The 21,829-nt window shown below is 63.9% G+C and overlaps 2 protein-coding genes across 4 annotated transcripts; both read right to left on the minus strand.

Moving 5' to 3' along the window:
• Positions 1–1,100: 1,100 nt before the first annotated feature.
• TRIT1 (tRNA isopentenyltransferase 1) lies at positions 1,101–15,519 on the minus strand. Of its 3 annotated transcripts, none has more exons than XM_083809887.1 (11): positions 15,241–15,519; positions 11,119–11,261; positions 10,571–10,667; positions 10,191–10,339; positions 9,220–9,362; positions 8,849–8,960; positions 8,450–8,562; positions 7,304–7,381; positions 5,779–5,888; positions 5,324–5,441; positions 1,101–2,937 (listed from the first exon to the last, which is right to left on the minus strand). In XM_083809887.1, the coding sequence occupies exons 1-11, from the start codon at positions 15,424–15,426 to the stop codon at positions 2,678–2,680; spliced, it is 1,509 nt and encodes a 502-aa protein (XP_083666013.1). In that variant the 5' UTR covers positions 15,427–15,519; the 3' UTR covers positions 1,101–2,677. The 3 variants fall into 3 exon arrangements, with proteins under 3 accessions (XP_083666013.1, XP_083666011.1, XP_083666012.1); XM_083809885.1 differs by having other exon boundaries at positions 9,292–9,362; positions 15,241–15,510; XM_083809886.1 differs by lacking the exon at positions 1,101–2,937 and adding an exon at positions 5,017–5,170 and having other exon boundaries at positions 15,241–15,518.
• Positions 15,520–18,393: 2,874 nt separating this feature from the next.
• MYCL (MYCL proto-oncogene, bHLH transcription factor) lies at positions 18,394–21,215 on the minus strand. Its single transcript, XM_083809888.1, has 2 exons — positions 20,561–21,215; positions 18,394–19,093 (listed from the first exon to the last, which is right to left on the minus strand). Exons 1-2 carry the CDS (start codon positions 21,210–21,212, stop codon positions 18,534–18,536), a joined length of 1,212 nt encoding a protein of 403 aa, XP_083666014.1. The 5' UTR covers positions 21,213–21,215; the 3' UTR covers positions 18,394–18,533.
• Between the last annotated feature and the right edge of the window lie 614 nt (positions 21,216–21,829).

Here is a 21,829-nt window from a genome sequence, read left to right on the forward strand (position 1 = left end):
ACGGCGGCACCCCCGGGGGCCCAGCAGCACCCCCAGGAGCCCGGCAGCACCCCCGGGGGCCCGGCACGGTGCAACACGGAGCCCCACGGGGGAAGGAGAGCCGCGGGGTGCTGCTCTCGCTGCCATGGCACCTCCGGGACATCCCTGCGACGTGGTCGCCCACTGCGCCTGGCACCGAGCTCTGCTGGCGGCTGGGGACAGGAGCCCACCCCAAAAACCCAAAGCCCAGCACCCGGCTGCCAGCACCCCCAGGGCCCAGCTCTCCTCCACCATGAGCTCTCCGGCTCAGCGCTGGGCCTGGCCAGGCTGGTGCGGCTGCAAGGGGAGCCCCGCCACGCCACGCCAGGCCCGCAGGTTTTCTAATCCCAGTGTAATTAATGACCTTATCTTTGGCCAAAGCCATTTAGATTAAGTGGCTGGTGTGATGGGCTGGGCGGCTCCGGCTGCACAGATGGAAGAGCTGCGTTTGTCTGGGGATTAGCGGAGGGCAGATGGGAGCGGTGCCGTTCCCCATCCCCAAACCAGGGGACCGACGGCAGCCTGAAACCCGAGAGCACAACAACTTTCTCAGCAGAGCCGCCGCAGAGGTGTCCTGCATTGTTTGCCCGCTGCGGGAGGCCGGGCAGGGCAGAGCCCAGGAGCAGGAGCTCAGCAGCCTGCAGCGAGCGGCCCCGTGCTGCCAGGAGTGGATGGGTGCAGCCCTTCCACCGACCTCGGGCACAGTCCCTGAGCTGAGTCCTCCCCAAAGCAGGCATCGGCCTCGTCCCTGGAGAACAAATCATCGCAGAGATGCTGGCCCTGGATCTGCAGAAACAGAAACCCGTGCACTCATCCGTGGCCCCTGCCTCTCAAAGCAAACTCACGTTAGCAAACTTACTGCCTCTTGCTGCTGGCAGGGTCGGGCCGTGCTCCCACTTCCTTCTTCCTGGTCCAGCCACAGCAAGAACAAGCCCGAGGACAGACCCCACGCTCCCGGGCCCCACAGGAGCTGCTGCCCCAACGCAGCACCCTGCAGGGCAGGCCTGGGACACCCCCGGCCGTGGATCAGCAGAGCATCCCTTAGGAGCAGGCTCACGAACAGAACAGACTAGACGCTGGTGTGGTGGGGGAATAACATTTATCTGCAGGGATAACCAAGTTCACATTAAACCACTTGAGGACATTAAATTCACTCCTAACAGCACCGTGGGCTGAGTGCAGGAGACCGGCCGGATAATCCCCCCCGCCACTCACAGCTGCCTCCACGATCCCACCGGGGCTGGGGAGACGTCTCAGCGGTGAACGGGGCTTCGCACCCAGCCCCACGGGCATCTCGTCCATGCAGGCTACAGGAACTTGATTCCACACCACGTCCCTCGCTGTGACCCCTCTGCTGCCTGCTCCAGAGCCGGGCTGAGCCCACGTCCACACACGTGGATGGCAAACAAGTCTGGGCTGGAGAAGAGGCTCAGCTGCCGCTGCACAGACCCAGCGACACCAACGTGGTGCCCAGCGTCCCAACGCTGGCGCCCGGCTCTGCACAGTGCTGGCAGAGAAAAGCAAACTCAAAGTCCCCTCCAGTCTGAGCTGCCAACACACACGTATCAAGTGGTCCCAGGCAGCTGCCCCATTACAGAAATAATTCAGCGCTGGGGAACACGAGCCTGAGGTTGAACCTAACCCCCAGAGAGAATGCGGCAGCAGATCTGCCCACAGCCCCTTCCCTCGCAGGCTGAGCCCCGGGGGAGGTCTCTTGCCACATGGTGATTCGTGAGCAGCTGAAGGAAAAATTCGTGCTCTCCCGCCCCAAAACCCTCCCAGGAGGGACCACCTTGATTGCACTTGCCAGAAGAATTCCACACGTCCTGGAAAGGGCCCTCGTGGCTTTCACCAGAGCGGCCCCTTGGGGAGCGAGGTGGTGCCGACGGCGCTCGCATCCTCCAGGAACAACGCCGAGACAGCCCCGCTGCCTCGCGGCCGCGCACCACAAGGAATTTGCTGCTCAGCAACTCGGATTCAAATGCAGGGCCAGTTCCCACTGCCAAACCACAGTGTAAACCCCCGGGAATTCAGCTTTAACTAGGACAGCCTCATCTGTTGCAAACTCGATGAGATCATTTCCAAGTTCCTGTTTAACAGGTGCCAGCTCTTTCTGCACCTGCTGTGTGCATACGGAGCGCCCGGCCTCCGCCGGGCTGAGAACATCTGCTCAGCTCCTTCAGGAGCTGCAGGAAAGGTGGCTGGGAGAAGGGGCCAGGGCTGGACATCCTGCCCCGTGTTCACCTGGAGCAGGGAACCTGGGCCAGCTGAAAACAGAGAGCAAGAAAGCTGAACTTTTTAATAGGCAGGGGAACCCGCAATAATATTGCAGCTTTATTTCCATATAAAAGCAAAAAAATAACCTCTCCACAATAAAGGCAGTAAGAACTCACTCAGCCCCTGAGCTGCACTCGTGGCCAAGCCGGAGGAGCGCAGGGTGTTTGTCTCTGAGAACAACACGTCCTCATGCCAGCAGGAGAGGCTCGACCACCCCAAGGGTAACGCTGCAATTCGGGCAGGAGCTAATGCTCGGCACGGGAGGATGCTCCCTGCAGCCTTGCCCCCAGCCCAGCCCTTTCCAGGTGCAGAAGCACGGTAACACGGCAGGACAAGGCCACGTGAGAGGCTCGGACACAGCCTTTGGTTGTCACTTTGTCACTCACACACCTGCCTCGTCCCCCCGCAGTGTCTCAGCTCGTTCGGGCCAAGCCCACCCGGGACCCGGTGCCTCCTCGCCGTCCCGGTGGAAGCGCGGCTGCTCCGCGGCGCCGGCTGCTCCGCAAGCCTGCGGCACAGGCACGCTGCGGTCCTCGCCTGAGGTCTCCGCACCCCCAGCGTCCCCCCCTGCAGCACGGCTGGCAGCCTCCAGCTTCCTGCTCTTCTTCACATGGTGCAGGTGGGATTTGGATCGCGTGTGAGCTGGGGGAAGAGGCAAACAAGCATTTAGCTCTGGGGAGCGTGGAGAAGGGAATGCCCGAACCGAGCACCCTCAGTTCCCATTCTTCCACTTGAGGCCATTCCCACAAAAAATGAACTCCCTGGCCCTGCCTTGGCTGTTTCTCAGGGCACTTCCAGGCCAAATAATCACGGCACAGAGAAGAACAACCCTTTCAAGCCTTGTCATGAGCAGAGGAAGGACTGGGAGAGGGACAAATCCCAGGTTTGTACACAGAAAGCTCCAGACCGTCAGGATTCAACACCCCAGCAGCTCTGCGCCGAGCTGAGACCCAAGCGCCGGGAGGAGAGAAGAAAGGCGAGTGTTACCCAACGGGCGGCACCTTGCAGGATGCGGGCGAGGTTGTGCAACTCGCCCGCGGAACGCCGCCAGGATCATTTGTAAGCCCAGCTGCCTGCGGCGCAGCACGGGGATAACCCGCACGGCCACCGAGCGGGCAGGGACCGAGCCCGGAGCACAACCGAGCTTTTGCATAACTGCAGGGCACGGCTCGCAGCTACCGGAGCTCTTCAGCAGAGTCTGACGGGACAGAGGCGTGACCCCGGAGAAGCAGCTTGTACTGACACACCGGGGTAGCGAGAGCTGTGTTTCTGCTTAAAATCACAGAGTTAAGGGCAGCAAAACCTCCCGTATCGGTGGTATTATCTAAACAGAAGACGCTTTGTCTAACCAGACCAATGGAACATCCTAGCAGGGCGGTTTTGCTATTTCCAAGAGATCAGAGCAGCAATTAAAGAGCAAACTTTTCAAGCAGGGCCTTAATTAAACAAGGGTATGTGCTTGCTGAATCAAGGCCCTGAGGTGCTTTCCAGTCCTCCTTTTTTGCCAGAGGATAAAATGACATGCAAAGCTGCTGCTTTATCACAACGCTGTCGGGTCACCCTCAGCTTGAAATGAAGTCTCACCTCCTGCAATTTGTTGCAAGCAACTCCAAAGCTTGCAGCGGCTGCAAAAAGCACTGATTTCAGCTGGTGTCTGGGGAGGCGTGCTCTTTGAAGTCCATACAAATTGCAAAGTTAGATAAAATGTAAAAATCTTCCAGAGCCAGCGAGGGACCGGGAAGCAGTTCCCAGAACTATCTGTAACTTGTCTTAGGGAAGCAGACCAGATTGCAGATTGACTCAGCCCCCACTGCTGTTTTCACTTCCCTTTGAGCTCTCACATTTTGCAGTTACAAGTTACACCCAGGTTTTGGGCCATTTTTCTCCTGCCATCTGAAGATTTGAGCCAAATTCAGCTAGAGGCAGAGAACACCCAGCTGGTGTGGGTTCAGAAAGGTATCATCGTGCAGGACCTGCAACAACATCCCCAGGGGACAGGCAGTCACAGCTGTGGTGTGTGGGGCATCCTGAGGAGCTCCAGCTCCGCCATAAACCTTGCTGGACCTGGCAGACTGGCACGGATCCTGACCACTTTCAGAGCCCCTGGTTCTGGAGTAGGCAGAGCTTCTTCAGAGCACCTCGGAGCTAGCGCAGCTGAGACTGGCTACCATAACAATTAAACTGGTCTCGCTGTAACGAGCTCCCTACTCTGAGCCAACTCCCATCTGCTTTCGGCAGTTCCCCGGATCGATAGGAATAAAGGGCTCGTTCAAAGCCGATGGCCTGGGCACAATTTCTCTTTGCATTGTCTCTGCATTTGGGCAACACACGGAGATTTACCAGGTTCATTTCTGCAGCCAGTTTCTTGACTGCTTTTTGTTTCTGGTTCTCAGCAGGAGCCTCGCAGTGCAGATAAATTCACTGAGTTAATCTGATTCCAACTGAGCTCTTTTAAAAGTAAGTCTATTGAAAATAGAAAATCCTTTCCTATTGCCATTACAGCTAGGAAGATTTTTTTTTTTTTGAAAAACACACAAATAGGAAGAATACGCAAATAGGAAATATTGGAGCGTAACTGAGCTATTAAAAGCGTTAAGAAACTTTCACTTTACGCAACAACATTTTAGGAGGAATAAATTTGTTCTTTGCCTTTTCACAAAGTATCTGAAGTGCTGAAAGGGACCAGCAGCCCAGACTAAACACAGGCAGCTCGGAGGTTTGATGCTGCGTCGAGCCCCCACGTCTGGCACGATGGCAGAGCGCTGACCGGGTGCCGGGGAAGGGGGGCAGCCCGACAGATGGCTGCTGTGGCACAGCTCCTGCCCCCCCTCCGGGCTTGCAAATGGCTGCTTTCATAGCCGGGCTGTAAACAGTCCTTGAAAGCCCAAGATCACGCGCTGAGGGTCAGCCGGCCGGCCAGGCAGAGGCAGCCAAGGAAGCTGCCCTTCTCTGCAGAGTGCCTCGCGCTGCTCCCTGTGCACAGCCCACACACCCCAAGGTTTCCTCCGCTGCCCGTGCTGGGCCCTACCTGCCCACTCCCGGTCCCCGATGATGACCCTGTCGCAGAGCTCGCACACGCGATGACGCCGTTTGTTCTCGTTTGCGTCGAACTCCATCTTTACGGGCTCTGCCGGGGGCTCACGTCCCTGTAGGTTAAATAATGCCTCAAATAACTTTCTATCAAGAAGACTCGCTGTGGCCGCGCTCGCTTTGGTTAGGATTCAGACTGAATTTTCTGTGCTCAGACACTAAGGTAGCAGGACAGAGGCTGCAGTTTTACCATGCAGAACAAGCAGAGTACTGAGCATCAGGAGAAATTCTCAGCTTCACCACTGTCACTGCAGGTAACGAAAGTCCACGGCTGGACCGAACCCAGACAGCCCCATTTGTGGGAGAGCCCAAGTGCCGAGTTACGGGGCCTGGAGCAACTGAGGAACAGGCTCCTCAGCCACAGCTCGCACGTTAACTCCGGTTATCCTGTACCTGGATGAAGCTCTCAACGATCTCCAGAGCAGGTTTCAGCACATCCTCCTCCCACCGCAAGCGATCAGACACCTCCAGGCCATACACCGGGGGCACGTTGGGGCCAGGACCTACAGGGAGACAGCAAGGCAGGTGGCTGCCAGCACCGCAGCTAGGGGCGCCCAGCACCCCCAGCCGCCAGCAGCAGGGTCCCCCAGGGGTCTGCACTGTGCCGCGGGGAATCTGTTCTGGCATCGAGCACTCAGAAGGGAACAGCACCAGCCTTTCTGGAGCCAGAATTAGCAGAGACCTCAGCTCGCAGGCAAACAGTGAGAACAGCTAAGACCTAGGGCAAGCATCTTCACAGCTGCCTGCCTTCAGGAGAGCATTACAACATCGGAGCACACCGAGCAAACACTTCAGCACTACTGCAGTCCACTGCAGGCTGCAGAGGATCAAAAGCTAGATCCAGGCACGAAGCAAAGCTGTGCTGACAAGGAGATGCCCCCATGGAGCCTGAGCAAGGATCTGCTGGCGCAGGCTCCTGGTCAGCTCGCGGCTCAGAGCTGGAACTGCCTGCAGGGGCCAACGCGCTCAGCTCACAGCAGCAGGACACAGCAGGAGCCTTTACCAATGCCTTCACCTGACCAGACAGTTTCAGAGCCACCCCTCCGGTCCCCCTGAGCCCAGCACGAGGGCGCGGGGTGCTGGCTGCAGCCCAGCGAGGTGAGGCGGCTGCAGTTGGGGAGCACCCACTGCCATCAGCGAGGTCGCTGCCCCACCACAGCTCACCTGCCCACAGCCGTTGGGCGCTCGGCCCTGCACGGACAAAGCCATCAAAGGCTGCCGCGTGCCGGCCCCCAGCAGGTGCTGCCTTTATTGCTGGAACCACAACCAGGCTCCCGACAGGGCCGATCTGGAGCACACCTGCCACCAGGAAGGTGAGCCACAGCCACCAAGCACATGGCTCCAGGAAAGCTTTTGCACCCAGTTCAAAGCCTGTCTTTTGACTCGAGTTCCCCCCTGCCTTTTTTTTGTGTTGTTGTTGTTTTGCCCCCACCGAGCACCTTTCAACAAGTGCCCGGCTCCCAGCTGCTGCTGCTGGCCCTGCTCCAAGGCTGGGGCTGGGACAGGGAAGTCCTGCTGGCTCCCTGCCACCGCAGCGAGCAGGGCCCGGAGCAGCCCAGGGGCTCCCGCTCCTAATCCCAGGGCAGCTGGGCTTCTTGGCCGTGCAGGGGGTGAGCGTGCGGGTGCTGCTGGGTGTCCCCCCAGCCCCTTGGGAGCCATCAGTGGGGTAGGGACACCGCAGCCATCGTCACCCACAGCCACCTGGGCACAGGGCTGAGCGTTCGCTCGCTTTGTTCTTGGGAGGGGAAAATCTTCCCTTGACGGGCAGCCAGGGGTACGGGAGCAGCAGGGGGAAGGAGCCGGCTTTGTGAGCGTCCGGGCAGACAGCCTGGGGCTAGGTGAATGCACACAGCGCCATGGCAAGGGGGGGAGATGCGAGGACAGAGGTGGCGAGGCAGTGCAGGGACAGAGCACTTACGTCTCAGGAAGCGGTTTCGGACCCATTTGTTCTGCCTCCGGGCATATCTCTTGGTCACCTGCTTCAGGGCCTGGATCCCTTGGAAAACAGAGGAAGCAAAAAGCCCAAAGTTCAGCACAGCTCCACGAGCTGGGCTCAGAGCAGAGTGAGAAGAGGCTGCTGGCTCCAGCAGGGGGAGAGCACACAAAAGGAAGGTTTGTTCTGGGGGCACCGTGCTGGTGTAAGGGAAGGGTTTGTAGTGCCAGCTGGGAGGTCCCGAAGCCAGCAGTGAGCAGCAGTCACAGCGAAGCCACCAAACCCTGCTGGACAGAGAGCAGGGGCAGTGGCAGCACAGAAGGGATGGAAAAAGCATCCCAAATGCCCTCCAATGAAAACTAGGCAGAAAGGGCCCGAAACCACCGCCCCAGAAGCTTGTAGCAGGTAGGACAACCTCTTCATGGGCTGCACTGTTCTCCTAACACCTCACGGGAACACTTCTCTGCTCAGACCGAGCCCAGGACTCCTCATTCTATCCGCAGTGGGCCCAGAGGATGGTTTACCACTGTACAGCCTTTCAATATTTAGTGCCAGACTTATCGTTACCCCTCTGTAATCTCCCCGTTAGCAGACGCAACAAGCCCCCTCTGCACCAGACTTGTTTTCAAGCCCTTTATCACTTCCGTGGTTTCCTCAGCCTCCAGCTCCACTTGGCACCGAACCCTCCTCGACGGCCTGACGCTGCCCAGGACCTCTGCCGTGCTGAGGAGCAGAGCGGCTCCCTCCTGCCCTAACAGCAGCGCGTCTGTCCGGACCTTCTGAGCTCTGTTTCATTTCTTCTTTCTAGCCTTGCTCTCCCGAGCAGTCGCCGCCCAGCTGGGATCCCCTCACCCATGTTACTGGTGCTCCAGGTCACAGCTCCCACTGCCCGGCACGTTTTGCAAGAGGCGCCGGGGGAAAGGAGTGAGGAATTGCTCCGGGTGTGCTCAGAGCTGCTCTGGAGCACTGGAGTCCCTGCCCCTCTGGCCTCAAAGTGAAAACTGCGTGCAGAAAGGTGCAGCTCAACCCCTGTGAGACCTGCCCCGGGCTTGAGCTTGGCTCAGACCGTCGCGCTGTCACCTGGAGCCGTGTGGGGCAGGGGGATGTAGGGCACGCGGGTGCTGCTCCCACCTCTTTGCAGCAGCAGGGCACTGGTCTCGGGCGAGCAGCTCCCTTCGCTGACGAGGTACTCGTGGAACTCCTTGAAGCCGATGGACTGGAAGATGCCGTGCTGGTAATCTTGGCTGGAGTGCAAGACAGCAGGCGGGGGTTAGGGCAGTCCCCTTCAGAACAGGGAGATCTCAGCCTTCCAGAAACAGCCGAGATCCCTGCGTGCCACTCAGCAGGGACCCCCCAGGTGACACAAGCCCACGGTGTCAGGGGACAAGCCACGCCAGACACACAGGAACGCACAGCAGCGCCTTCAGTGGCGGCCCACGCAGCTTTGCTGTCTGCTGGCCCTGCTGCAGGACAGAGCCCAGCACCGGGCTGGGTGGGACTGGGAGCAGGGGGAGCTGGCGTCTCACCCACCGGTTTTCGGCCACCTTCTGTCGGTTGTAGCGGCGGTGGAAGTCCCGCAGCTCCTCCAGCAGTCCTGCGGCCAGCATGTCGTCCACCCGCTGCTCCAGCCGCCGGTCCAGAGCTGGGAGGAGGAGGACAGGAGATGTTGAGCTGTGCCCTCGGGAGGCCCACAGCCGGACCTTCAGCACTCCCAGCCTCCCAGCCCAGCCGAGGACGGCAGAGGCCAGCAGACGAGGGTAGCGAGTCCTCTGTCACTGCTGCTGGTGCCAAAGGAATTGCTGCCTCGTGTCAGGGAAGAGGCTGGGGCAGGAGCAGGGAGCCAGCCCTCACCCCCATCGCTGTGCCCACTCAGCCAGGAGCTGTGCGAAGCCCACCCTCACCTGCCTGATCTGCATGAAGCCATAAGATACAAGAATTTGGGTATTTCAGGGGCCCCCCCAAGGGTCCTCCACCTTCCTCCTCCTGCTGCTGGTGCAGGATTTCACTGTGGGGGATCCCTGTCTCTTCAAACACTTGGAGGCTCCTGTAAGCAGAGACAGACAGAGCTCAGAGGCTGGGTGAGGACGAGCTCTCCCATTTCCCTAGCAGCCCTGGGGGCTGCAGCACAAGGAACCGCAGACACCCGCTGCGATCCAGCCCTCTCATGTGGGGGGAGGGCAGGTTTCTGCCCCCTCCCGTGCCCGGCACCCTGAGCACACCCAGGTCCCGGGGGCACAGCGCAGAGCCCAGCGATGGCACCCCGGGAACCCAGAGCGCAGCCACCCCCTCCTGCCTGGCACCAGCACAAACCCTGCAGGGGACGGGCCCCTGGCTCCAGCCCTTCCCTTCCCAGGCAGGGCTGCGGGGAAGGGCCCAGCGCTGCAGGAGGCTGCAAAGCTTCGCCGCCAGCCCGGCCCAGCCCTGCCAGGGGGGTGGAGGAAGCTGCACAGCGTGCCCCAGCCCTCCATCCCCCCGCACCGTGCGAACGGGGTGGGCGGCGTTCTGCTCCCCCCGGGCCAGGGCTCGGCTGGGATGGGCCCGAGGAAGCAGCAAGCCTGGTCTTGCTGCCATGCTGTTCCCACAGAGCTCAGGTATGTGACTCAGCCAGCACGGCAGCTTGCTCCTTAAATAGCTCCAGATAAACCCTGCTGCTGGAGAGCAGCCCTGCCGTGCACGAGCCGGGAGCAAGGCGCTGTCCTGCACCCCAAGGGCAGCTCGGGCTGGGGGCTGCGGGGCCAAGGGTCTGAGGTCAGTGCCCTGAGGTCCCTGGCAGGCTCGGAGCACCCGCCTGGGACAGGAAAGCCCATCCTGCCACGTTCCCAGGCACGCAGCTCCTTCGGGACGCGTGCTGGGCTGAGCACGCCGGGCTCACCTGGCCACTTTGCGCTTGTCGTGGGGGTGCAGCTTGGCCGCCATCTCGGGGTCCACCTGGGTCAGGCGGCGGTGGAGCTCCACACCGTCCAGCTGCTCCAGCTCCACTTTCCTGTCGGGGGCCGTGCTGGGCGCCGGGCTGGCCTTCTCCTGCGGGGCACCAGGCAGCCCTGAGCACAGCCGCTCCCCTGCGGGCCCGCCAGCACGAGCAGGATGGCTGCCAGCCCCCAGGACGACCTCCAGCCCAGCCCCGACGGGTGCAAGAGGAGCCTCTGGCTTTCCCTGCCCCTCTGGCAGGGGAGCACCGTGCCCAGCCACGGGCAGCCCGCCCGAGCGCAGGGCTCCCCCCTTCCCAGGGGTCTGGCAGCCCCAGCACGGTACCTTGGTGCTGACGAGGACCTTCCAGAGCAAGGACTCGATGTAGTAGTTGGTTCCTCCCACAACGATCGGGATCTTGTCTCGGGCAAAGATATCTTCAATGTGCCACAGTCAGGGAGCACAAGCAGAGGCGCACGGTGCGGAGGGCTGCAGGCAGCGCCTGCTGGGCCTGACCCCCTGTGGTGACCCCACGCCAGCGGGGCCCAGACCCCCCCCTCCCAGCCCCACACAGCCGCTGAGGCTGCAGAGCAGGGACGTGGCTCGCTCTCATCCCCCACCCGTGCCACCTCAGGGGCACGCAGGGACCACCAGGGAGGGCAGTACCCGGCTCAGCACGGCTGAGCGCAGCGAGGGTCCTGGCGAGGGGCTGCCCTCAGCAGCAGCTGGCTACAAGCAGCTCAGAGCCCCCCTTGCCAGAAGCGTCCTCTGGAAACAAGTTAGCTCCTGCGAGGAGCCCAGGGCCGAGGCAAACACCGAGCTCTCTGGCGGGCCTGTCTGTGGAGGAGGGAAGCCCGTATCTGCCGGGCCAGGCAGCCCGCAGCTGGAAGGATATCAGAGCCACGGCTTTGTCTCTGAAATCCACCACCGTGTAGTTGGAGACAAGGGGATCCACAAAGCTGATCATGTGGTGCCTGCAGAGGCGCTGTTCCTGGGGAGAAACCTTGTTTGTGATGATGTCCAGGCCCTTGTACACCTGGGGGAGAGAAGAGCCCGTCACCCACCTCTGCGTGCACGTCCCGCGAAGCCCCCCGGCCCCTGCTCCTTCCCCCAGGCACAACCACGGCCTGCCCCCGCCGCCCCCAGCCCCGCGAGGTCTCCGAGGAGCGGCGCAGGCAGCAGCAGGAGCCCCGTCCCCGCAGGGCAGCGGGAACCCTGCCAGCAGCGGCTCCTGCCAGGGCCGGGTTGCCTCTTCTGGTGCCTGGCCGAGTTGACAAGCCGCCGACAGACAGGGACGGAGCCGGGACCCGCACAGCGGCCGTCCCGAGGGGCTGGCAGCAGGCAGGCGGCGGGCACACAGAGCCCTTCTTGCTGTGCAGGACGCCGGCCCCGCGCCGTGCCAAGGACGTGGTGCCCGCGGTGCCAGGCGGTGCTGGGGCTGGGGCTCTGCTTCGTGCTGAGGCCACGCACAGCTCTCGGCACCTCCTTGCCTGGGACAAACCGGGTGTGGGGAGAAGGGCCTGCGAACGGCTGCAGCTATTTCCTCCTCCGTCGCCCAGAAGCCAGGCTCCCGGGAGCAGTTTTCCCCCTAATCCCCCTGAAGAGCTGCCAAGCCCCCAGCTGCAGCGCGGCCCCCACCCGCCGCCACCTCCGGTCCCCAGCAGAAGGCCAAGGTGACGCAGAGGTGACCCGGGCAGGAGGCGCGGAGCAGCGGCCGGGACGAGCTGGGGTTACTGGGGCAGGGAAGCCCGAGCCCTGCTCGCAGCCGTCCCGCCAGCTGGGGCGGCTCAACCTGCGGCCGCTCCCTCCCCGCCTCTCCCACCGCAGCCTGTCCCCGGAGAAAGGCTGCCCCGGGGGCAGGAAGCGAGGGGGGAGCGGGAGGGCAAGGAAATGCTCCTCCTTTCTGCCCTGCAGGCACCCGGCTGGCTCCAGGGGCCGCGAGCAAACAAGAGAGGCCCGGGAGGCAGCTCCGTGCCAACGCGCCCCGCGGCCGCCTGCAGCCTGCTGATCACCCGCCCATCCAGCCCAGGTCTCCGGCAGACACCGAAATCCCAATCCAAAGCCTTTGAACCCTGAGAGCTCTGGCTCGGTGTCTTCCTGCCCCAGCAAGGGCCGGACCAGCACCCCAGCACCCCAGCTCCCGCTGCCTGCGGTCGCAGCCGATGCGCACCCCTCACGGCTCCCAGCGCCCGCACGGGCAGGGCTGGGGCTTGCACTTCGTGCTCAAATCCCCCAAGGTTCTCCTGGAGATTAAACACCGAGAGCCTCCCTGAATATCTGGAAACAAGAGGAGGAGGAATGCGGTGTCTGTGTGGGCCGGGGAGGGGAACAAAGGCAGCCTTCACACCCGCGCAGCCAGCGCAGAGCCTTCCACCAGCTGGCAGGGCCGCGCTCCGAGCCCTCCTCCCTCCCGCCGCCCGCTTCTATTTCCAGCGAGCGGCCCAGATAAGCCTTCGGTGCTTCATAAGGCCCCAAACAGATTAGCAGCAGCCCGGAGCAGCAGGCCTCCGAGACACCGCGCGCAGGCTGGGGACTAAAGATACTTAGCCCTGGTGGTGCCCTCCCACCTCTGCCACCGAGGGTCCCGTGCCGAGAGCCCCGCACCGTGCACAGCAGGGACCCCCCGCGTGGCCACGCCAACCCCACAGCACCACGAGGGACCAGGGATCTCCCAGCTGGCCAGGGGACGCAGGAAGGCCCCAAAGCACTCCAAATGGTGAACGGGAGGCAAGGTTCACCCCCTTCTCTGCTCCCTGCCATGAGGAAACTGTCAGCAGAGCTTTTGCCAAAGCCCTTAAGACATCCCGAGGTGACACGCTGACAGACAAACACACCCAGCGTGCACAACAGCCTCCAGAGGACCTCACCACCTCTCCGAGTGCGGCATCTGGATGGGACAGCGGGACCGGGAAGGGCCAGAGCCCTCCAGCACGCTGGCACCGTGGCCGCTGCGCTCACTGGGAAGCAAGACTGGATGCACCCTGCAGGGGAACGGCTTACTGCTGCAGGGAGCTCCCGGGATGATAAACAGCACCAGAAAGGGCAAAAAGAGAGATTAAGGGGCCATCAGATTAACCAGAGCCGCGTGCAGGCAGCAGCTCAGTCTGGAACTTCGCCACGGTGACCCACGGCGGTGACGAAGGCGCCCTGGAGACAGAGGGTGCCTGTGTGCACACAGGTGGGCAGGGGCTGCCCGGCCCCAGCTCGAGCAGCTGCCCCCAAACACTGCCAGCGTCTGTCAGACCTCTGCAGCACCCAGCGGGGCGCAGCCATGAACGGACAGAGGGGCGCAGGGCGACACGGTCTCTGGCAGCTGTCGGCTGAGAACGTGCAACGGGGTGTCTAAGCCCCACGACTCCTCCGCAAGGACGCTGGCGCCAGCTCAGGGATATGCGGCACCGAGACCTCTTCCCCGGGAACAAAGCGGGCAGGGAGGCAGACCCAGCTGGCTGCTGCGGCCGCCAGAGCAGGGCACGGGGGTTAGTGGGGCACGGTGGGGGCGGCGCGACGCCACAGCCGTGCCTGCAGGCAGCCGGGGGCTGGCCGAGGCCACGCGGAAGGCAGGCAGCTCCCCGGGGTAACAGCGCCGGGGCTGCTCGGCTCACGCTCCGCAGTCACGCTAGGATGAGATTAAAAGGAAAGGAGGACAAGAGCCACTCAGCCTGGATGCCATTGGGCGCCTGCAGCCAGAATCCTCCCAGCGCCTGCATTCCCACAGAGGGCTCTGAAACAACCAGAGCACAAAATACACGCTTCAAAGCATCCAGGGGCACGAAATGAGAGCCCACAGCACGCCAGTCAGCCCCAGCCACCTCCGCAGAGCTCGGGGAGCAGCTCGAGCCTCGTGCTCCCAGCAAAGCTGCCCCGGTCCAGAGCGGGCGTCCCGACAGAGCCGGCCGGCACCACGCCGGGCTCAAGCGTTAACCTGATGGGAAGTGCTCCCATCTGAGAAAAAGAATAATACAAACGTTGATTAGGAAGGAAAACACGTTGCTAAAACAGTAACAGAATCCCTGCAATGGCTGAACTCCACATTTTGTGATGAAGCTCTTATATCCGAAAGCAATTAGGACCAAAACACCGAGGCTCAGTTCCCTGCCGTTCACCGACCCCGACCGCACCACCACGTCCCAGAATCACAGAACCACCTAGGTTGGAAGAGACCTCCAAGATCACCGAGCCCAACCTCTGACCTAACGCCACCAAGTCCTCCACTAAACCGTATCGCTGAGCTCTACAGCTAAACGTCTCTTAAAGACCTCCAGGGATGGTGACTCCACCACCTCCCTGGGCCACGCGCAGGGAAGGCGGGACTGCAGGCCACGTCCCTGGCGAGCAGCAGATACTGTTTTCGATATTTTTTTCCATATTTTATCGACATCCCTTTGCTGACTGAATGGGGAAGCGAGTATTGGCCTTCGGCAGCCGCATCGAACCCTCGCCCATCCTCACGGCATCCCACAGAACAGCCGCCAGAAGGGCAGAGCACGGGCCTGCTGCCACCCGTGACCGAGCAGCACGCGAAGCGCAACGCGGGGACACGGCCATCCCCTGATGCACACCGGGACACAGCGTCCAAATTCAGCGGGCAGGATTGGTGCCAAGTCCCGCGCCGCTCCCCACGACCCCGTCACCAGCCCCGGCTCAGCAGGAGCAGCCCCGTGCCGATAACCCCATCCCCGAGCTCCGTGGGGCCGACACCCCACGCGGGTTTTATTTCTGAGCTGAAATGACGACACGTTTGCTCGCTCTTCCCCCAAAAGCTGAATCTCCCCCGCCGGCCCAACACGCTGCTAACCCCAACCCCCCCAGCCTGCCCCTTCCTTCCCCGGGCCACAGGGGCCGCGCTCCCGGAGCGTCCCCCGGGGCCGCCCCCACCGACGCCGGGCTCCGGGCGCCGGGGCCCGGCTGCGGCTTTCCCCGGGCCCCAGACCCGGCCCACGGCCTGGGGCCCGGGGAAAGCCGCAGCCGGGCCCCGGCGCCCCTCCGGCGAGGCCTACGGGCAGGCCCCGTACCTGCATGGAGTCGGCGCTGACGATCTCCCCGCCCAGGCGCAGCCCCAGCTGCACGGCCAGCGCCGACTTCCCGGTGCCGGTAGCGCCCAGGATCACCACGAGCGGCCGCGGAGGAGGCGGCGGCGGGGCCCGGCCCAGGCACAACGCGGCCGCCGCCATGGCCCGGCCCGGCCCGGCGGCTGCCATAGGAACGGGCGGGCGGGACGGGGGCGGGCCGGGGCCGGGGCCGCCCGCCGGAGGACGGGGAGGGAAGGGAAGGGAAGGGAGGGCGGCCCCGGGCCCCTGCACCGCCCCGGGCTCCGGCCCTGCCCCGTTCCTGCCCGCTACCCCGGCCGCTGCCCGCTCCCGGCCCCTTTCGGGCTCCCCCGGCTCTGCCCTTGGCGGGGGGCAACGGGGGGTGTGGGGGGGGGAAGGACGCTATTGCCATGGCAACGGGGGGTGCTGTTGCCATAGCAACGGGGAGGGGGGAAGGATGCTATTGCCATGGCAACGGGGCAAGGGGAAGGATGCTGCTGCCACAGCAACGGGGAGGAGGGAAGGATGCTATTGCCGTAGCAACAGGGCGAGGGGAAGGATGCTGCTGCCGTAGCAACAGGGCAGGGGAGACGGGCTGTTGCCATAGCGACAGAGGAGATCGTTGCCCTGGCAACCGAGAGGCAGAACTGGTCGCCACAGCAACACGGGGAGATGCTGAGGGGCGGCTGTCCCCACGGCAACAGGGCCGGGGAGGCAGGGATGCGTTGCCGTGGCAGCGGGGGGGGGGGATCTGGGCAGCATCCTCTGCCGCGGGATGGGGGGCACGGCTGCCGGCCCCCCCCTTGCAGGCACTGCGGTTGTCGGCGCCTCGAGAAGCTGCCCTGAGAATCTCCCAGTGCGGGCACGAAGGTGGGCACGGCCCCGCGGAGGTGCTGCGGGGTCTGAGCGTGAGCAGGGCGCTGTGCGTGTACAGCAATAAACCCCCCGGGCCGGGCAGTGTGAGCTGCGATGGCCACAGCCGACACCCGCCGGCTGCAGGCAAGGGAGGACGAAAAGGCTGCGTGTTCATTTGTGCACCTGATAGCACTGTCTGCTTTCATGGTTCTTACCGTGGCAGTGTGATAAGAGACCTCTGCTTTAGTAACCAGGGGAGTCTGGGGCAAATATATACACATACATGGGCTTTAAGCAGGAGAGCTCAAAGGTATGTGTAAAACCGAAACTGCTCCTCCATCCAGTTTGAGAGCAGCTTTCTGTTGCTGATGGTCTCCGCTCAGGCCATGGGACCTGCGCATCACTTCCAAAAGAAAAATGTTTTAAACATCCTACGTGCCTTCAGCACGAAAAGAAAAAGGGCACCTTTCTGAAAACCTTACTGGGTGGGTCACCTTGAGCTGAAAAAAGGCACCAGTCTGCGAGCTTCAGCGTTCACACCCCAGAACTGAAGGGACTGGTACATCCGGGCTTTGTTTCCTGCTCACAGGCGAGGTGTCAGATTTAGGTCACCCTGCTCGGCGTTTCAGCTGCAGCTCCCACAAGCACCTTTCAGTACAACTCTAACGCGCTTTGACACGGCACAATGCAACACGCAGAGAGCGTGAAATACTGCAGGAAGCGAAGGGAGCAGGCGTTCACGAGCTGCTGTGCAGAAACGCTGCGTTTTAAGGCTTGCTTCCCCTGGGTGACCACAGCTCCCAGAGCAGCTCTCCTGACATCTCAGCGGTAACAGGATCCCGGGTCCCTCCTGCACTTAGAGCAAGACTTTTGCCGCCAGCGTGACTAAAACCCCAAAGCATCGAGTTCAGGGAAGGGGGGAGCACACACATACACACACGTATATATAATTTCATCCACTCGGCAGATCCGGGTGTACAAAGTTCTCCCAGGCCCCTGGAAGCGACTGGGTCACCTTCCCCTCCCTGCTCACCTATAGGGTTACGCAGCCCCAGCAGCAAGCACCAGACTGCCCCGAGCCCATTAGAGGAGTGTACGGTTACAGCAAGGCCCCTGAGCCCGGTGCAGGCTAAATCCACTTAAAAGGAGGTAAAAGAACCCGGGTGTTTTATCACCCCAGCCCCACCACCACAGCCACTCGTGTTCCAACGGCCAGGAGAAAGCCGGGACACACCTCAGCGGGGCTGCCAAGCCCTGGTGCAAACCCCTTCCTTGGTTTGTGTCCGTGAGCAGCGGGACACCCCACAGCACAGCACCCCTCCCCCAGGCATCACAGCATGCACGGAAACCCACAGTCACCTGCACGGAAAAAGCCAACCCAGGCTGTTTTTGTAACTTATTTATTCATGAAGTGTGAGGTAATGAAGAAAGTGCTAAATCCGACCACAGTGTTAACTCTAACGGTTCTCAGCAGGTCAGCGGGACCGTCCCTGCCAGCATCCCAGGGTGCCCCCCCCCCATTGGGCACAGCCCAAAGCGCCACTGGGGATTTTAAGTGGCTGCTGGCCAGGGGGTGCTCACAAGGATGGGGGGAAACGAGGAAAAACCCCTGTTATTGCAAGAGGGTGGGTTGGAGAACTGCAAGGTGGGAACCAGCCTCTGCCAGGACTTGGCTCAAGGGTCCAGCAGGAATGAGCCCCTTCCTGATCTCCCTAAAGTGCAGCAGGACGGAGCCTTCCCCAACAGCAGGAGCCCCCCACCCCTCCACAAAAGTTTTTATATATATATAAAAAGCAAACTCTTTACCAATACTTCTCAAAAAGTGGTACAAAAATACAGTATAAAAACACAGCCTCCAGTATAAGACTCGCAGTTACAGCAGCAGGTTCTAGAACACAAAATCCAAGACAAGCTACTGCACGAAGTGGTAGGAAAGTGAGGTACGGTCCAGCCGAGCCACAGGGCTGCCACGAGCAAGGGGATCATGGCTGGGACGCTGCTCAGAGCGGGTCACATCCCACTGGGATCCTTCTGAACATGAGCTGGGACTCACCGAAGCAGATTGTGGTGCTTGGGGACATTTAGGCGGGGTGGGTGCCCGGGGCAGCTCCCAGCAGGGCTGTCAGCGGCCAACAGCTGGGGGCTGCCAGCGAGGTGGAAGAGCGGAGCCCCTGAATCAGAAAAGTCACTTGAGAAAGCTTCACTGGGAGACGTCTCCCAGCTCCCAGCAGGCAGCCGCAGGCAGGGGGTGCCCCGGGAGGGCCCTACCTCCGCCAGCAGCGCTGCAGCCGCCCCACGTGTGGCGGCCACCATGCGCTCCTGCCCCCAGGAGCGAGAGTTCGACAGCTAACCAAAAATCAAAAATGTGCAAATTGAGAGGGACGCGGGGTTGGTGCGAGGGCCGGGGTGGGGGCGGGTTCGTGCTAGTGCCCCTTGAGGTGAGCAATCTGTCTGAGCAGCTGGCTCTGCTGCAGCCGCAGCTGCCGCTTCTCAGCCGCCATCCTCCTCTCGGCACTGATGAGCGACTGCAGGTACTCGGAGGACTTGCTCAGGATCACCACTTTGGGCGTCTTGGGGCAGCTGGCCAGCCCGGGCACCTGGTCCCGCAGGGCCAGGAAGCGCGAGCGCAGGTCGTTGCGCCGCTTGCGCTCCAGGTAGTTGTGGTTTTTCCTCTTGGCCACGTCCTCGCTGTCGGAGCCGGGGCTGGTGCCGGCTTTTGGCAAGCTGGGCTCAGGCAGCGTGCTGGCAGGAGTCGACTCCGTGGTGCTGAGCAGCTCCTCCTCGTCCCGCCGGGGCGGCTCCGGCTGGGGGCAGGCGTCCGGCGGCGAGCGGGCGGCATAGTTGTGCTGCTGCTGGTGGATGGAGATGTGGAAGCGTTTCATGCAGGGGTCCAAGGGGTCGGCGCGCAGCGTGATGGTGACCGGCTGCCTCAGGCTGAGCGACTGCCTCTTCTCCACTGTCACCACATCGATCTCCTCGCCTTCTGCTCAGAAGGGACACGGCACAGAGAAGTCCCTGTGAGTTGGGAGCCCCTCGGGGGCTCCCCACAGCCCCGGATGCCCGCCCCACTGCCGTCCCACCAAGGTTTGGTGATGCTCTGCAAAACCACCCCACGACCTCCAGCAGGGATTGCACAACTTAGATGCTCTTGCAGTGCCACCACACCGGAGGATTTCCCTGCACATCCGTGTGCCCAGAGCCCTGAACCCAGGCTGGGGCCTCGCTTCTGCGCCAGGAGCAACGCGTGCAAAGAAGCAACAGGCGAGAAGTGCCCGAGCCCACCTGCGGGAGGGAACAGCGGGATGCTGGGAGCTGGGGCTGGGCTCTAACCCCACGGAGCAGCCCAGTCTGAGGCTCTCCCGTCCCGTCGGGGCTGTGGATGGGGTTGTGGGGCAGAGCCGCCCTTTGTTCCCCCCGGCTCCTGCGACCCCCTGCTGCCCTCCCAAGCCGTGAGCCCCCTCACAGCCGGGGCCAAGCCCCCCGGGAGACCAAGGGGGCCCTTGGGGAGGGGGCAGCGGCGAGACCCGAACACCCCCCGCACGCACCCGCCCCCCCCCCCCCAAAACTGTCCCCGCGCGGCCCCGCCACGTGCGCGCCCCCGTGCCCCCGTCTCCCATTAATAAAAGTCGGGCCGCGGGGCCCCGCCCCCGGGCGGCTCCCATTGGCTGCCCGGCGGTGCCGGTCCCACCCCGCTGGCCGCCCATTGGCCCCCGCGCCCGCCCGTCGGCGGGCATTGTTCGCACGCTGTTGCTTTTTGTTCGGCGCCCACGTGGCGAGGCCGGGCCGGGACCCCCGGCCCCGGGACCCCCGCGGCCCCGGCCCCTGCCCCCGCCGGGCCGGGCTAAGCCTCTTAGTGCCGACCCGCTTACGGCCCGCGGGCCCCTAATGCCATTAGCGCCCGCCCCGCGCGGGGCGCCGCCGCCGGCAGATTTCTTAACGGGGTCACGGCACGGCGGGGCCGCGCTTCCCGGCGGCTAACGGGGGGAGGGGGGGCGGAACAGGAGCGGTGCGCGGCCCCCCCGGCCGCGGGGGGGGTGTAGGAAGGTCAGGGTTGGGGGCCCCACACAGCCCCGGGGTGCCGCAGCCGTCGGGGATGTCCCGCCCACCCCGGAACCGCCCGCGCCTGCCTCGCCTTTTGGCCCGGGGGGGGGCTGCGGCGGCCCCCACCAGCAGCAGAGCCCCTGCAGGGACGGGGAAAACTTCCCCGGGCGAGCCGCGAACTCGCCCCTCGCCAGCCCGCCCGGCTCCCGCGGGGACGGCGAGCGGGGGCCGGGGGGAGCCACCTGCGGGGGGCACGGAGCCGTCGGGCGGGAGCCCCCGGGCGGGGGAGCGGCCAAAGGGCCCCTCGTCGGCGGAGCCGGGCCCGGGGCTCGCCCGGAGCCCCCCGAAGGCGCCGCCCCGCGGGAGGCCACGCGTGGGGGCCGGGGGAGCGCCGCGCCCCGCTCCTTACCGGAGTCGCTCTGGCCCTCGGATCCCGAGGATGCCGGGACCTTGCTCTCAGCCAGCGGGCAGAGGAAGACGGCGGCGGGATCCACGCACTCGCTCGCCGAGCTGCTGAAGCCCAAGTCCTGGGCGAAGGAGGGCTTGTGGGGGGCCGCCCTCTGCGGGCCCGGGGCCAGTTTCTCCGTCATGGCCTTCTCCAGGCGCTCCCGGGCCGAGAAGCCGCTCCACATGCAGTCCCGCAGGATGAAGGCGCTCAGGTTGCCGAAGATCGGTCCGGGGCCGAGCAGGTACTCGGGCTCCTCGGCGGCCGGGCCGTGCCGTGCCGGGCCACCCGGCCGCTCCTCCGCGCCCCCGCCCCCGCCTTTGTCGCCGGGGGCGCCCAGGGGCGAGCGGGGGGGCGTGGGGACGAGCTCGAACTTCTTCCAGATGTCCTCGCTGGGCGCCGTGGAGCGGTGGAAATCCTCCCCGGCGTCGTGGTCGTAGAAGTAGTGCGGGGACGGGTCCCGCTCCATCTCGGCATGGGGGGGCGGCGGCGGAACGGGGGCACCCCCGGGGCACCCCCAGCCCAGCTCAGGCCGGGGGCTGCCCCCGCACCCAGCTCGCCCGGCGCTGCGGGTGGCGGCGCCGGCAGCGGGCACCGAGCCGGGACGGCGGGGCATTGTTCCCCCCCTCTCTTATAGCCTGTCTGCGGCCGGCGGCCCCGCCCCGCGCCCAATCGCCGCTCCTGGATTTGCATAAGGGGCGTGGCCCCGCCGCCCGCCCCGCCCCCCCCCCCGCGGCCGTGCCTCAGTTTCCCCGGGCGCGGAGCGCGGCGGAGCCCCCGGTGCGGCGGGGCCGGGCGCAGCTCGTTGGGGCGTCCGATTCCTGCCCTCGACGCAAATTTGCACGTTCCCGACCAAAGCGCGGCGCGGGGCGTGAGAATGGAGCGGCGCCGGAGAGCATCACCGCGAGCCGCGGGGCTCCTGCGCCCCGTGAACCCCCCCCGGGGGTCTGAGCTGCACCGGGCGGGCTGCGGGGCGCTGGGGGGGCCGGGGCTGTCCCGCTGCGTGCAGCACCCCTCCCAGCCCCGGGAGAGGTCGGGGTTTGGGGACCCCCTCGCAAGCGCTGCGGAGCTGGGATCCCTGCAGGGAACGTCGGGGCTGGGGGCAGCCGGGCCGAGGTGGGGGCGTGCAGCCCTGCCACCAAACCGGAGCTGGGGACAAGTCGTGGGAGGCTTTGCCCGCTGCCGGGCAGCCCCGGGTGCCCCTTCCTGCCCACCTCGTACCTGCGCAGGCTG

This window comes from Anser anser (genome assembly GCF_964211835.1).
Source record: "Anser anser genome assembly, chromosome: 24".
NCBI classification, from domain to species: domain Eukaryota; kingdom Metazoa; phylum Chordata; class Aves; order Anseriformes; family Anatidae; genus Anser; species Anser anser.

Excerpts from the sequence above, each read along its gene's own strand:
- TRIT1 (XM_083809887.1), bottom strand. The coding sequence starts at position 15,426 with ATGGCAGCCGCCGGGCCGGGCCGGGCCATGGCGGCGGCCGCGTTGTGC. Across the intron at positions 10,668-11,118 it reads GACAAAGCCGTGGCTCTGAT|TGAAGATATCTTTGCCCGAG; the intron begins ATCCTTCCAGCT and ends ACTGTGGCACAT. Across the intron at positions 10,340-10,570 it reads AGGTCCTCGTCAGCACCAAG|GAGAAGGCCAGCCCGGCGCC; the intron begins GTACCGTGCTGG and ends GGTGCCCCGCAG.
- MYCL (XM_083809888.1), bottom strand. The coding sequence starts at position 21,212 with ATGCCCCGCCGTCCCGGCTCGGTGCCCGCTGCCGGCGCCGCCACCCGC. Across the intron at positions 19,094-20,560 it reads CGAGGGCCAGAGCGACTCCG|AAGGCGAGGAGATCGATGTG; the intron begins GTAAGGAGCGGG and ends CCTTCTGAGCAG.